Genomic DNA, 13,605 nt, shown 5'->3' with positions numbered 1-13,605 from the left:
GTACTTGGTATGCACTGTACATGACAAGTACGGAGCATGGTACGCGCACATGTACTGTACAAAGTGCTGTAGTTTAAGTGCCTACAGTAGTTACAAGTACGGAGTAAATGTACTGTAAGTAAGTACGGAGCAATACTACACCTACCCCTTGGAAGGATGAGGTCAAATTGGATCAAGATGTGTGCAGTAGGTGTACACCGTACTGCATCTGCACTCTTGCGGTGACCGAATGCTTTGATCAAATATCCATTGTATTAAAGTTTTCCTCCAAGTACACCGACAACGTGTGTGATTCTCAATGATCAATCGATGAGGCACATGTACATGCAAGCGTACAGTACTCCGTACCAGACAAGTACAGTGCTGTAGTTGTCCATGTACAGTAATGTACAGAGTACAACTATTGTACAACTACAACTACAGCGGCCGCATCGCGCATACTGTCGGCGATTTCCTCACCACAGACCCAATCACCCCATGGTGAGATTCGTACCATGCATCCATGCTACGTAAAATGCACGCTCGCAACGGACCACGTTCAGGCTTCGTATCCGTTCGCCATCTTCTTCTTCCTTCGCACGTTGCTCCGCATGGGGGCCCATCTCGGCGTGCACGGCATCCACCATGCCATCATTCGCAGGGTAACAACGAGGACAGCGTCGCCAAAGGGTTCCCACCCACCCTCGTGAGCATCGGCACCGCGACGGGGGCCCGGTCTCGCATCGGACAACGAGGGAAGCATCAAACCGCAGCAAGCGGTGGCATCATGTTCTCTACGCTTCGTGAAAATGCCAACATGCATGCCGCGAGTTTCCTCGGCGGGACGTTGGCGAACCGGCGGCTACGCATAGTCATCGACAAACGCCTCGCTCTTCGCCTGAATCACGCCCTCGGCCGTACCATCCTTGGAGGGTCGGTTGGCAATCAATCGCTGCGCAGGTCCGTTAGCGCGCGGCGCGTCTCGCGGCCCCCGCGTAGGTCGTGGTCGTACTCACCACGAGGTTCCGCAGAAGCACGGCGATGGTGACCTTGCCGACCGACGGCACGTAGATGGATGCCTTCTCCTTGATGGCCGGGCCGTCAAAGTTCTTGTGCGACGAAAAGTTGATGCAGACGGCGCCGTCTCGGATGAGCTCGGTCGGCACCTTGAAGGACTCGGCCGGCACGCCGCCGATGACGACGTCGCTCAGGGGCAGGCATTCCTCGAGGCCCCAGCCCTCCTTGTCCTCGACCTGGTGGCGCGGGTGCTTGATGCCCTGGCCGCGGGTGAAGAGCTGGACGCCGGTGACGTCGACCGAGTAGACGGTGGCGCCGTCGTTGGCCAGCAGGGCGGCGAGCGGCCGGCCGTTGACCTCGGACCGGTTGATGACGGTGATGGTCTTGCCGAAGAGCCGGTTGCCGGGCGCGAGGATGAGGTTGTAGATCTGCAGGTGCTCGAGAATCTTGACGACGGCGAGCGGCGTGCAGGGCAGTATCGACTTCTTCTTGTTCTCGGGCGCGTCGAGGAAGCGGACGTTGTGGTACATGTTGTGGAGGTGCATGTGGCGCATGCCCTCGACGTCCTTGGACAGGTCCACCGTTTCCTGCACGTACTTGTCGTGGATGGGGTTTTGGGGGAAGACGGGATAGTAGACGATGGTGCCGTCGATGTCGTCGTCCTCGTTGGCCCGCATGATCTCCTCCTCGAGGGACTCCTTGTCGACGGTGCGGAGGTCAAACTTGAAGCCGCTTGGGGGGGGGGGGGGTCGACCCGTCAGCACTCGACGGGCACGGCCCGGGGAAGGGGGGCGTCCGATCAACACTCACTTCTCCTCGCACGTCTTCTTGGACCACTCGGCGTACTTGACCGCGGCCGGATCTCCGTTGGCGAGGAAGGCGGCGAGCGTCGGCTCGGCGCCGTTTGGAACCTGGACCCTGGCCAGCGTTTCCTTGACCTCGGCCAGGAGACCCTTGGCGATGGTGTCTGCGGTGATGACCTTGCAGGTCTTGGGGACGTCTTGCGAAGCCATGGCGAGTTGGCACGAGGGACGTGCAAGGGAAGAAGTCAAGGTTCGAGTCGTCGTCGAGGTGGAGGGGCATTTATCACGGCGGCGGAAAAAAAAAGGACCCATCCAGGGACTCGAGCGTGTTCGTTCCCGCCAGCCCCGCTGTTATTCTCGCGCTGTCCGCCGTCGCAGCTCCAGCCATCAGACGAGGTGGCCGAGCGAACGTTGCGATGCACCTACTGCTGTTGCATTCGCCATCGAGGTCAGAGCGCGGCAAGTGTTTGCACGGGCCCAGCCAAAGGTGCGCGAATCCTCGGGAGCGGCGACAGAATTGGACGGGGAATGCACTTGCACGCATGCGTGTGCTGAATGTTGAGCGGCCGCAGACCTGCGTGTCGATGAAGTCGCAGAAGGGATGCAAGTGCTCGTAGCGCATGCACTTGCACTGTATTCCCTGCTGCGTACTCTACTTGCAGCGTACAAGTAAGTATTGGTTGCTTCGTTCTTCTGCATTGGTACCTACAGAGTACCGTACCTATTACTCAGGCACTGGAGCATGTACCTATTACTCAGGCACTGGAGTATGTACCTAGTACTTGGGCACTGTAGCATGTACCTACTAGGTAGTAGGTAGCGAGTATTACTGTAGGGACCTTCCTAGTGCCTCGTAGTCAGTAATTTGGTGTACAGTAGGCACTATTATTGCAGTGCTCCCTTAGTACCTAATTATTACTGTACTTACTCCAGTACGGAGTACTTGTAAGGACTAAGCGTGTGCTTGAGCATCTGCACTCTTTCATCCAGCAACTGCAAGTACATGTAGTACGGCGTACTGTTCGTGCGCGGTACATGGCCTGCACGTAACCTGGTTGGTGCTGCGGATAGCATCCCCATGGCAAACGGGTCGGGCGCTCATGGCATGCACATACGAATGCCAGGACGGGCAATGGTCGTCAGCCAGCCGCATACTTGTGTGTTTTGCTATGCTACATTGACCTCTCTGTAGCTGCTCTGCGCGCCCCTAGTTTGCGCACCGTTGACGAGAGTCGTCATTATTGCAAAAGTCTCGCGACGTCAGGGGACAGGACAACTCGAGTTCCCACTGGCTGGACACTGATTGTCCGCTACTAGGCACCTTGTTACTTATAAGGTACTGGGTATGCATGTGCTACCACCAGTGACCACCCACGGTAGTGCAGCCGTACTGAGGCATGCCGGCTTCACCTTGCACTCCAACACCAAACAAGGCAAGTCCACAACTGCACGGTACTATTACTTGAATTCCGTACTACAGTATTGCACATGCACTCCGAACGTAAGTAGTAATTCGGGGCATTGACAACCTAACCCTGCTTGTGAGTACTGTAGGTATTAGGTAAATACGAGGTACTTGTAGGTACGCTCGCCTCGCCTCATGGAACTCCGTACATACTGTACTTGTACAGGTACTCCGTACAACCACACCATTATTACTGTACTTACTTAAGTACTACACATACCACTCTTTATTAGGTACCCAACTGCGTATCAGAGGTGCCCAGTAGAAGTGATAGTCATAATGCTTGGGTGTACGGATTACACCCTGGGAACATCACACACTTCTTCCTGATTGCCATGCACAGTACTAATATAGTAGGTAGCCAAGATTTTCCGACTTGCCCGACTTTCAATAGCACATGCAGCATGCAGCATGCCGCATGCAGCAGCAGAACACCTCATCGCGCTCCACCAAAAAAAGGCCATGAGCCTTGGTGAGACGGGGGGGGAGACAGGACGAGCAGGATGAGGCAAAGGTCTGTCGGTGGCGGCGCTGAAGTTGGTGTAATTATAGCAATGGTAGGTTGTTCTCGTCGTCGTACCTAGCACGAACGGCCAAGCGCTGTACTTGTTCCATCCTCTCCCCTTTGGCGTACAAGTTGGCGTGCAAGTTGGCGTACATGAACGCCCTGTCGTGCGTCTTTCCTGTACTTTGCTTGCAAACAGAGACATGGCCCACCGCTGCAAGGCAGCCAAGCTAGAACTCGTAGCGGTCCCTCGCCCCTCGCCCCCCCCTCCGCAGCCAGCTGGAATAGCGAGAGCCAATGCCTGGAGCCGACCCTCCACGCCCCGGCGCGCCAACTCGTAGGGGCTGTGGCCGGCCTCCTGTCAGCTGGTCGGCCCTGGAGCGATGCCCTGCTGGGCGCACGCTTACCCCGCCATGTTGTCGAGGTACCCCGCGCCACAGACGTATAGTTGGTGCTTTTAGTTGCCAGTTACCGCCCGTCGCCCCGAACACGACCTCTCGCCCCCATCCATCCCGAGAACGCAAGGTTCCGTAGGCTGTGGCCACCCCCTCGGGGCCGCTGTTATTCTTAATATTACTCGTCTACTCCAGTCTCCTTGGATTTGCCCCCCCCCCCCCTTGTGAGGTAAATACTCGTCATGACTCTGGTGGGAAGGTAGGTTGTATCGCACGTCTCGATGATTCGTTCACGATCCCATGTGCGTATGTGTGACGTCCTGCCCCCCCCCCCCCCCCTCGTCCACCGTCATCTTCTCGTGCTTGCTCGTCTCTGCATTTCCTCGACTCCTCGACTCCTCGACTCCTCGACTCCTCGATTCCTCGATTCCTTCATCCCTTGCTTCCTCGTCCCTTCTGTCTTTCACATAGGCATCGGCCCACCGGACCAATGTCTTCCTGAGGGACGTCACACCCATGCAACGCAAATGTTGCTCACTGCATGCAGCCCATCCCTCTTGGTCGATATCCACGGCTGGTTCCTTGGTTGTGCGGCTTCAACCTAGCCTTCTCGGCGCTGCACCGTCCGAGTCACGCTCGGTTTGGCAAGTTCACGAGTCCGCATGCTATATGCTTGGTCCGCGGGCATCCGGATTCACAGTTACCTTGGTTGCCTCCCTGGCCTGAGCTCCAGCTTCACTTGCGTCATATTTCCTCCGGCAGGTCATCCATCGTCCCGCGGCCTCGACCCCGTTCTCCACGACCAACCCGTACCGCCAACGGCCACCTTTTACCGGCCACTCGGCTAGAGGCTCAAACGACGTCGCATTTTCTCCTCCCAGGCTGGCCTGCATCATCTGCCCATGATGACGGGCGCCTTGTCGACCCCTCGCCATGGCGCCGAGGACTTCGAGACGGCCTCGATCCGATCGGCCGCGCCCTCGTATGGTGAGTGATGAGCACCCGCGGCATTGCGTGACCGCCATGCGTGCGAGAGCATGACGGGGACGATGGCTGACGCGCCGTGGCAGTTTCCGACGTGCCATCGTACCACTCCACCGCTCAGTTCCCCGACACTGCTCCCGCCTATGCTCCCCGAGCGACAGCCTCCGACGTTGCCTCGCCCGCTCGCCACCGGCAGTCGTCGACGCCTCGTCCGCTCGCCACCGGCCTGCCGCCGATCCCCCCCGTTTCCTCGCAGGGCGCCATTGCCCTGCGCGACTTTCGCGCTCCCACCTTCTTCGCCAACAATGCCCCCGCGGCCCGTCAGTATCGCAACGTTGCCGAGCGCCGCATCACCGACGGCCGTTATCAGATGAACGATCCCACGAGGCGTCCGGTGGCGACCGAGCGGCCGCCCGTGGTTCGGGTCGAGGAAGCGCCCCAAGGTATTCGTCCTCTGGAAGACCCCTACTTGGTCGGTGAGGTGGCTGCCGCCCAGGCTCGTCGTGAGCGGCTCGCGCGAGAGAGCGGCGACGACATACTCATCCGAGAGGACAGGCAGTGGGACTGGCTATTGCGTACGTCGCCGCGGCACCGCCGCCCGCAACCCCCGCGACGCCGACTCTGGCGGATGACGCTGACTTTGAACCTTTCTCAGTGCAAATGAAGAGCTGGGAGGAGCGCGAGAGGACGTGGGCCAAGTATCGTCGCGAAATCGACAACCAGCAGAGGAAGAAGCTCCTCCGTCGCATCGGCGGTCGCCTGCTTTCGTAGCCGAGCCATCGCCTCACGGCTTGGCACCCGCCCCGCCTGGACCGGCAAACCGTTCACTTTCCGATTCCCCTACACACCATGACGACATCCTTGCCCCCTCATGACGCTGCGTTGTCCGTGAAGAGTGGATGTTTTTTTTTTGGCACGCACCCCACTTCTCGTCTGCCGACAGGTATACCGCAAGTGCGTACACGGGAGTACTCGTGCATGTAATAGGAGTACGTGTACTTTGGGCAGACGGCCATGGCTCGTCGTCCTCGTCCTCGTCAACTTTGTACATGTCATCCAGCACAGCGAATGATGAAATCTGGATACTGAGGGTTGAGATGCGTAGCCAGTTGCCGAAAATGGGACAACAGTCACCACGGAACGGGCGCCTGTGGGGATCGGAAACCGTCATATCGTGTACGCGGCCCCATGTGAATCTGTGCACTTTGGGTGCAAAAGTAAGGCTGCCATCGACTCTGAATTCTGTACAAGCTCCGTCTGAGCTCCATCTGCGTCGAAACGTACGCCATCCAAAACGCCAAACCCATGCAGCTATCAAGACATTGCTTACCCTTGCTGTCTGGCGACCGGTTACCGTCTCGCGCAAGCAAACCATCCCGCACACCCCTCGGCGTCGACATGGCCTTCGATTTGCATTCTTTTCGACCCGCTCGGCGAGCTCAGCCCTTGCTGCGGGCGTTGAGTAGGAGAGCGACGATGAGGCTGCAGGCCGGTCAGCGCCAGTTCCTTCCACCCGCTCGCACGACTTCTGCACGCACCCATAGAGGCCGAGCACTTCGCCGAAAATGAGAACGAGAACCATGCCGACAAAGATCCTCGACTGCTCCATGTAGGCGCGAACGCCCGAGTCACCAACGATGCCGATGCAATAGCCGGCGGCGAGGCCAGTCATGCCAACTGCGGTGCCGCATGCTAGATGCATGAAACCACTGGCAAATTGCATTAGATATAGAGTCGTACGTATTAGGGCTCGGGACGTGGCAGGGCGACGCACGCGAATAGTGAGTAGCTTTCGTTGCCGGGGGGGTTCAGGTCCTGGGCAATGAGGACCGAAATGACGAGCGAGTAGACGGCGATGATGCCGGACATGACGACGGGGATTAGGCACTGCGACGACGGGAGTCAGCTGGTCTTCCGTCAATGTCGTGAGCATTCGAGTGGCGGATGATACCTTCATGATTAGGTCTGGTCGGAACGTTCCCACGCCTGCGATGCCGATTCCCGACTTCGCGGTACCGTAGGCGGCGCCGATGGCTACACAAATCTCCTTCAGAACACACATCTCGTATCGCGATGCCGTCGTCGGCCGGCGAGGGAGAAAGACTTACACCCAAAGACCATGGCGGCCCCAATGCCAGCCTGGGGGGGGGGGACGTGTTAGCATGAAGCGGCATGCTCTCTCAAGGCCAAAAGGGGGGGTGAGCCTACCATCCCAATGAATGGGGCGAATTTGGGAGTGAGCTCTGAATCCATCGCGGCGGTGGGATTGCTGAACAACGGCGACGGACGCGGATCAAGATGTTGTCGACAGAAGCTCGGGGCAAGTCGTTGCCTTCAACGCAGGTCGCCGACTAGGTCCAATCGAGAGCTTGGCGTCACACAGCCAATCATGCAGTAGATACGATGCCTCCTGACCGGGCACGTGATTTAGCATCGCGACCGCTGGTGCACTGGAAAGCGCCCCCTATTAGATCTCCGTACCTGAACGCGACGCTCGACGTGAATTCCTACGTCTTATTTTCTGGCCACCCAGCATTCATCGACGCTGCAGATCGCGAGCAGCATGCGGCGAATGGTGGCTTTGCGGGATTTTATCTTCTTCACAAACTTGAAGGGGCCAACATTTGACTTCAAATCGTGACATGCTGACCTGCCTTAGTCGAGAGCTGCCATTTGAAGTACCGACTCCGTAGGTGCTGCTGCATAGCACCACTGTAGCAACAACCATTCAACGGTCGCCAAGGCAGTCCCTTGCAAGTTGTGCAGTGCAATGTGCGTTGGTGCAATTGAGTGGTGCACCTGTAGTGTCTCGGGCCACAGAGCCGCTATGGCTCAGTGCCAAGTACTAGGTACTTACTAGGTACTGTGCACTTACTCCGTACCGCCCACTACTTGGCTCCCAGTACTAGGTACCTAGTACCTAGTACGGAGTACGGACGACAGTACTTTCATGTCCACAGGCACTACGGAGTACTGCACTTCGGACGGTACTAGTACTCCGTACCTAGTACCTAGTAGGTATACTTACTAGGTACTTGGTATACAACTACAAGTACTTGGGGTATTAGCACCTGGGATATATAGGTACTAGGTACTCCGTATACAACTACAAGTACTTGGGGTATTAGCACCTGGGATATATAGGTACTAGGTAGGTGCTTATGGCATGGGCCATTACTGCATGGAGATGCTGCGTGGGTACTAGGTACCTATCAAGGTGCCGCCAAGCATGCCTGGCTGCGCTGGAACACCCCCCCTACGGCTGGTCGTCGATACCGCTAGCCTCGAGGTACTTTGGTGGTCGTAGGAGGTCGGTGTCCCTAAAGCGAAACGTACTGTACTGTACCTTGGATACTACCAAGGTACTAACCCAGTGCCGCTTCCGAGGTACGTGTACTTCGCGCTCCGTACTCCCCTACCACTGATTGCTGCAATACCACGGCATTCTGGTACCTTGGGACGAGCCAGAATGCAGTTGGCAGATAGGAGTGAGTGGAGCGGCTCGCGCAGCATCCGAACACCCGACCTATCTCAGCCACACTGGACCTTGGAGAAACCAACTTGATCTCACAAACCCTCTCTCGCTCACTCGCTCGCTCGCTGTCTTTGGCATCACCGCGGCGGCCGCTCCCTGCGTCCACCCACCCTCCCCAATTGCCCCGGTGCTCGAGCACGATCCCGTGTCGCTGATGCCATCATCTTGACACCTTTGTTTCTGGTCGGCGGCTCCGCTCCCCCCATCCACCCTCGAGCCTCGAGCCCGAGCCTTTCCTCCGAACAAAAGGTGCTACCCGGATGATCCTTAGCTAGGGACCACGGCAAGGGACCACGATACAGCCTTGAGCTGCTTCTGTCCCATCTTTGGCCCACGAGCGCTACCGCCGCCGTCTCGTCACCGCCAAGGAACCCACCGTGTCGGCTGTGTTGTCGCCGAGGACGAAACACCACCGTCACCACCACCACCACCACCACCACCATCACCATCACCATCACCATCACCATCACCAGCCCTCGGGGAAAGCGTTCCCGTATTGCAGGAGGGGTGAAGCAAATCGAACACGTCGACTCCGACGGCGGCGCTCCCCCCCGTCGAACGTCGACTGTCCGGACGGCCGGTGCGCCGCGATTTTGAGCGCTTGACTGCTGGCCGCCCTTGAGGCTTCGCTGCGGTTCGTTTTTCTTCCCTGTCCATGACGCTGCTGCAGAGTCGTGCATCTCTTCGTGTCCTGTTTTGCTGACGACATCATTCGTCCTTCCCATCAGCTCACGATGGCGGACTATCAATACGATCCCCGATCACCCACGCACCGTCCGCGCGCCTACCCCGATGCGAACAACCACCAGCGAGATGCTGCCTTCTCCAACATCTTTGGCGCCGCCCCTCCGCCGGGCCGTTCGCAGACCATGACCTCGTCCTCGCATCCCGCCGTGGAGCAGGGCGGGATGCAGTCCATGTCGTCGATGGGTTCTGGTCCTGGGTCGGGGTCTGGGCCCGGGCCTGGCCAGCATCAGCGACCCCCATCCAGGCAACAGTCCCAGAACTACTACGGCGAACGCGAGCCCATGTCTGCGAGGAATCGGCACCCTGACCCCAACGGGTACCATCCCGGGCCGCGCTCTGCCTCTGGCGGGCAGCTACCGCCTCAACAGTCGCACTATATGCCTCCGCAGCAGCAGCAGGCCAGGCGGCCCTATCCTGGCCCTGGAAGCCCGCTGCCTCCACGGTTCGAGTCTCGCAACGCCGTGCCACCGTCACCCGGTCCGAGACACCAGCCGTATAGGCCCTATCAGGGAGGCCCTGGTCCCGCCCTCAACAGCGATCCATATCGCTCCCAGTCTCTTGCCTCGGGGCCCCGACCGCAGATGTACAATGCTCCGCAGGGTCCCTACCAGCAGCAGTCGCCGGCGAACCACTTTCGAAATGCTCAGTACGGTCATCAAAACTCGGCGAGGACGACGGCTCAGGGTAGAGTCGTTCCGGAGCGGCACGACGACCGAGCAATGTCGCTGTCTGGGTCGTACCATCCGCAGGACAGAGATTCCCACCAGACCATGAGCGGCCGAATCATCCCCAATCGCCGTGCGCCGTCCGATGCGTCGACCATCTCGAACGGGTATCCGCCGCAGAATGCAGGATACCCCGGCGCCCCCGGCTCCCAGACGCGCACGACGAGGGCCCCGTCGTCCGGGTCCGTCCCTGACCACTCGAGAACGATGTCGATGGCTTCCAGCATAGCCCCGACCATCACTCCGTCCGAGTCGGACGCCTCCACCCTCGTCCAGCGGCCCTCCAGGAGCAAGTCGATCGAAAGTGATCGCCCTGCCACCGCAACCAAGATACGACCGCCGCTCGTCTACCCGGCTTTGCTCTCGAGGGTGGCCGACTGCTTCCGGCGAAAGATCATAATCGGCGACCGAACCAAGAACGAGCTCACGTACAAGAACGCCTTCAGCGGATCCGAGGCCGTCGATGTCCTGTCCTACATCATCAGGACGACGGACCGGAACCTAGCGCTGCTGCTCGGCCGGTCCCTGGACGCGCAAAAGTTCTTCCACGACGTGACGTACGAGCATCGGCTGCGAGACTCGCAGTCGGAAATGTATCAGTTCAGGGAGACGCTGATGGACGAGCCGGAGGACAAGCCTCCGGTCAACGGCGTTTTCGTCCTGCTCTCGGAGTGCTACTCGCCCACCTGCACGCGAGACCAACTCTGCTACTCCATCGCTTGTCCTCGCCGTCTGGAGCAGGTCTCGAGGTTGAACCTGAAGATGGGGCCCGGCCTGCGCAAGGAAGATTCGGCCAACGTCAACGACGACGAGGTTGACCAGACGGACGAGCAGAAGCTCTGGATCAACTCGGTGCCCAAGGAAGTCGCCGACGCCGTTTCCGAGAGGGAGAAGAAGAGGCAGGAAGTCATCTCCGAGATATGCTACACCGAACGCGACTTCGTCAAGGACTTGGAATACCTCCGCGACTTTTGGGTCCTGCCCCTGCGATCAAAGGCTTCGCCTATTCCCCTGCAGCGCCGGGAAAAGGTTGTCAAGAACATATTCAGCAACATTGTCGATCATCCGAGCATTCATACCGTCAGCTCGCGCTTTGCGACCTCGTTGACGGCGCGGCAGCAGAAGGATCCCATTGTGTACAACTGCGGCGACATCTTCCTCGAGTTCGTGCCGCAGTTTGAGCCCTTCATCTACTACGGCTCGAGGCAGCTGGAAGGCAAGTTTGAGTTTGAGAATGAGCGATCCATCAACCCTCCCTTCGGCAAGCTCGTGGACGAGATTGAGAGACGCAAGGAGTCACGAAAGCTGGAGCTCAACGGCTACCTCACCAAACCCACGACCCGTCTCGCACGATACCCACTCCTGCTCGAGAATGTTCTCAAGTACACGGAGGACGGGAACCCTGACAAGGAGCACATCCCCAAGGTTCTGACCATGATCAGGGATTTGCTTGGCCGAGTCAACGCCGAGTCGGGCAAGGCCGAGAACCGGTTCAACCTGAGGCGATTGCACGAGCAGCTGCGCTTCAGACCCAACGAGAGGGTTGACCTCAAACTCACCGAGGAGGGCCGCGAGCTCGTCTTCAAGAGCCAGCTGAAGAAGTCCCCGACCGACCCCATGGAGATCACCTCATTCCTCTTCGACCACGCCGTCCTGCTTGTGCGTATCAAGCAGAATGGAAAGAACGAGGAGATCAAGGCTTACCGACGGCCCATTCCCTTGGAGCTTCTCGCCATTCGCGAGATGGACGAGGTCATCCCTGACGGCGTCAAGAGGTCGTCGTCGAGTCTGATACCGTCCATCAGAACCAACACTGGCGATGCCAAGAAGGGGGAAGGGTGGCCGATTACTTTCCGCCATCTGGGCAAGGCCGGTTATGAGCTTACACTCTACGCCGCCAACCAGGCGGCCCGCAAGAAGTGGCTCGAGTTCATCGACAACGCGCAGCAGCGCCTCCGCGCTCGTGCCGACTTCATCAACACGACCATCATCTCGAGCAACTTCTTTGTGGGCACGAACCAAGTCAACTGCGTCACACCCTTTGGTAAGCATGACCTACGGCTGGCCGGCTGCCATCTGAATCTTTTTTTCCCTCCCGTCTTCGTTCACCCTCGCGCCCTGGCTGACCCTTGTTAGATGGTGGACGTAAGCTCCTATTCGGTACAGACAACGGAATCTACCTGGCGGATCGCAAAAACAGAGAGCAGGTTCCAAGAAGAGTGCTGGAGACGACAAACGTGACGCAGATTGACATCTTGGAAGAGTACCAACTGCTGTTGGTGCTGTCGAACAAGACGCTGCAGTCGTACACGTTGTCCGCACTGAACCCCGACGAGCCGGCGCTTGCCAAGAGGCCGAAGAAGATCCAGAACCACTGCAGCTTCTTCAAGACAGGCATCTGCCTGGGCAGACATCTCGTCTGCTGCGTGAAGTCGTCAGCATTGTCGACGACGATTAAAGTTTTTGAGCCGAACGACGCCATGACCAAGGCGAAGAAGCAGAAGGGTCTGGGCAAGTTCATGACGGGCGGGCAGGACGAGCTGAGGCCGTTCAAGGAGTTTTACATCCCCACGGAATCGTCTTCGGTCCACTTCCTCAAGTCGAAACTCTGCGTCGCCTGCGCAAGGGGCTTCGAGGTGGTATCGCTGGAGACGCTGGAGACGCAGTCGCTGCTGGACCAAGCCGACACCTCGCTCGACTTCGTCGCTCGCAAGGAAGGTGTCCGGCCCATTCACATTGAACGTCTCAACGGAGAGTTCTTGCTGAACTACTCGGAGTTTTCTTTTTTCGTCAACAGGAACGGGTGGCGGGCCAGGCCGGAGTGGCGTCTCGACTGGGAGGGCACGCCTCAGAGCTTCGCTCTCAGCTATCCTTGGATCCTCGCGTTCGAGCCCAACTTTATCGAGCTGCGAAACATCGAGAGCGGTGCCGTTCACATTGTGCCCCACAAGAACATCAGAATGCTTCACAGTAGCACTCACGAGGTAGGTACCTTGGGACTCGAGCGACATTCATCTGCTAACGTAGCGATAGATTTTGTTTGCGTACGAGGACGAACGGGGGGAAGACGTCGTCGAAGCCATCGACTTTTGGAAGAACAACCGTAAATCGGAACTGCCCCCTGCATCCGTCACTTCCACACAGTTCAGCAACATTGATTCCCTGCGATAGGGATGCCCTTGACGCCCCTCTACAATTTCAACAGCATAGACTAGAACCCCTTCCAGGAAATCCAGGAAATTCTTCTTGTATCATGATGGCATCCGAGCTGCGTCGCTTTCACTTATCCTTCCCCCCGAGGGCCGCCGGGTTGAAAGGACTCTCGAGCGAGTATTGTTTCGTGCGCAGTCTTCGTTGCGGCGGATGGACCGTTGCTCTGGGCGGAAAGCAGCTTGTTACACATTGAGATTCACCCCTCCCTCTTCCCCCCCTCCCTTTCGCGCTGGTCGC

At 58.3% G+C, this 13,605-nt stretch overlaps 4 protein-coding genes across 4 annotated transcripts; 2 read left to right on the top strand and 2 right to left on the bottom strand.

Moving 5' to 3' along the window:
- Window positions 1-841: 841 nt before the first annotated feature.
- DCS_01810 (methylenetetrahydrofolate dehydrogenase) lies at window positions 842-2,009 on the bottom strand (the record flags this gene model as incomplete). The annotated part of the gene is made up of 3 exons (XM_040799141.1): window positions 842-931; window positions 996-1,728; window positions 1,807-2,009. 3 exons carry the CDS (start codon window positions 2,007-2,009, stop codon window positions 842-844), a joined length of 1,026 nt encoding a protein of 341 aa, XP_040660024.1.
- Window positions 2,010-5,066: 3,057 nt separating this feature from the next.
- On the top strand, window positions 5,067-5,919 carry DCS_01809 (uncharacterized protein; the record flags this gene model as incomplete). Its single annotated transcript, XM_040799140.1, has 3 exons — window positions 5,067-5,151; window positions 5,235-5,723; window positions 5,804-5,919. The coding sequence occupies 3 exons, from the start codon at window positions 5,067-5,069 to the stop codon at window positions 5,917-5,919; spliced, it is 690 nt and encodes a 229-aa protein (XP_040660023.1).
- Window positions 5,920-6,587: 668 nt separating this feature from the next.
- On the bottom strand, window positions 6,588-7,401 carry DCS_01808 (vacuolar ATP synthase 16 kDa proteolipid subunit 2; the record flags this gene model as incomplete). Its single annotated transcript, XM_040799139.1, has 6 exons — window positions 6,588-6,630; window positions 6,687-6,857; window positions 6,923-7,035; window positions 7,100-7,182; window positions 7,257-7,287; window positions 7,357-7,401. The coding sequence occupies 6 exons, from the start codon at window positions 7,399-7,401 to the stop codon at window positions 6,588-6,590; spliced, it is 486 nt and encodes a 161-aa protein (XP_040660022.1).
- A 2,016-nt stretch (window positions 7,402-9,417) lies between these two features.
- On the top strand, window positions 9,418-13,326 carry DCS_01807 (Rho guanyl nucleotide exchange factor; the record flags this gene model as incomplete). The annotated part of the gene is made up of 3 exons (XM_040799138.1): window positions 9,418-12,199; window positions 12,292-13,139; window positions 13,189-13,326. 3 exons carry the CDS (start codon window positions 9,418-9,420, stop codon window positions 13,324-13,326), a joined length of 3,768 nt encoding a protein of 1,255 aa, XP_040660021.1.
- Between the last annotated feature and the right edge of the window lie 279 nt (window positions 13,327-13,605).

The sequence above is a fragment of the Drechmeria coniospora genome, chromosome 01 (assembly GCF_001625195.1).
Source record: "Drechmeria coniospora strain ARSEF 6962 chromosome 01, whole genome shotgun sequence".
Classification (NCBI taxonomy): Eukaryota; Fungi; Ascomycota; class Sordariomycetes; order Hypocreales; family Ophiocordycipitaceae; genus Drechmeria; species Drechmeria coniospora.
The sequence above is the reverse complement of the archived record's forward strand: the minus strand, read 5'-3'. Positions and strand labels throughout refer to the sequence as shown.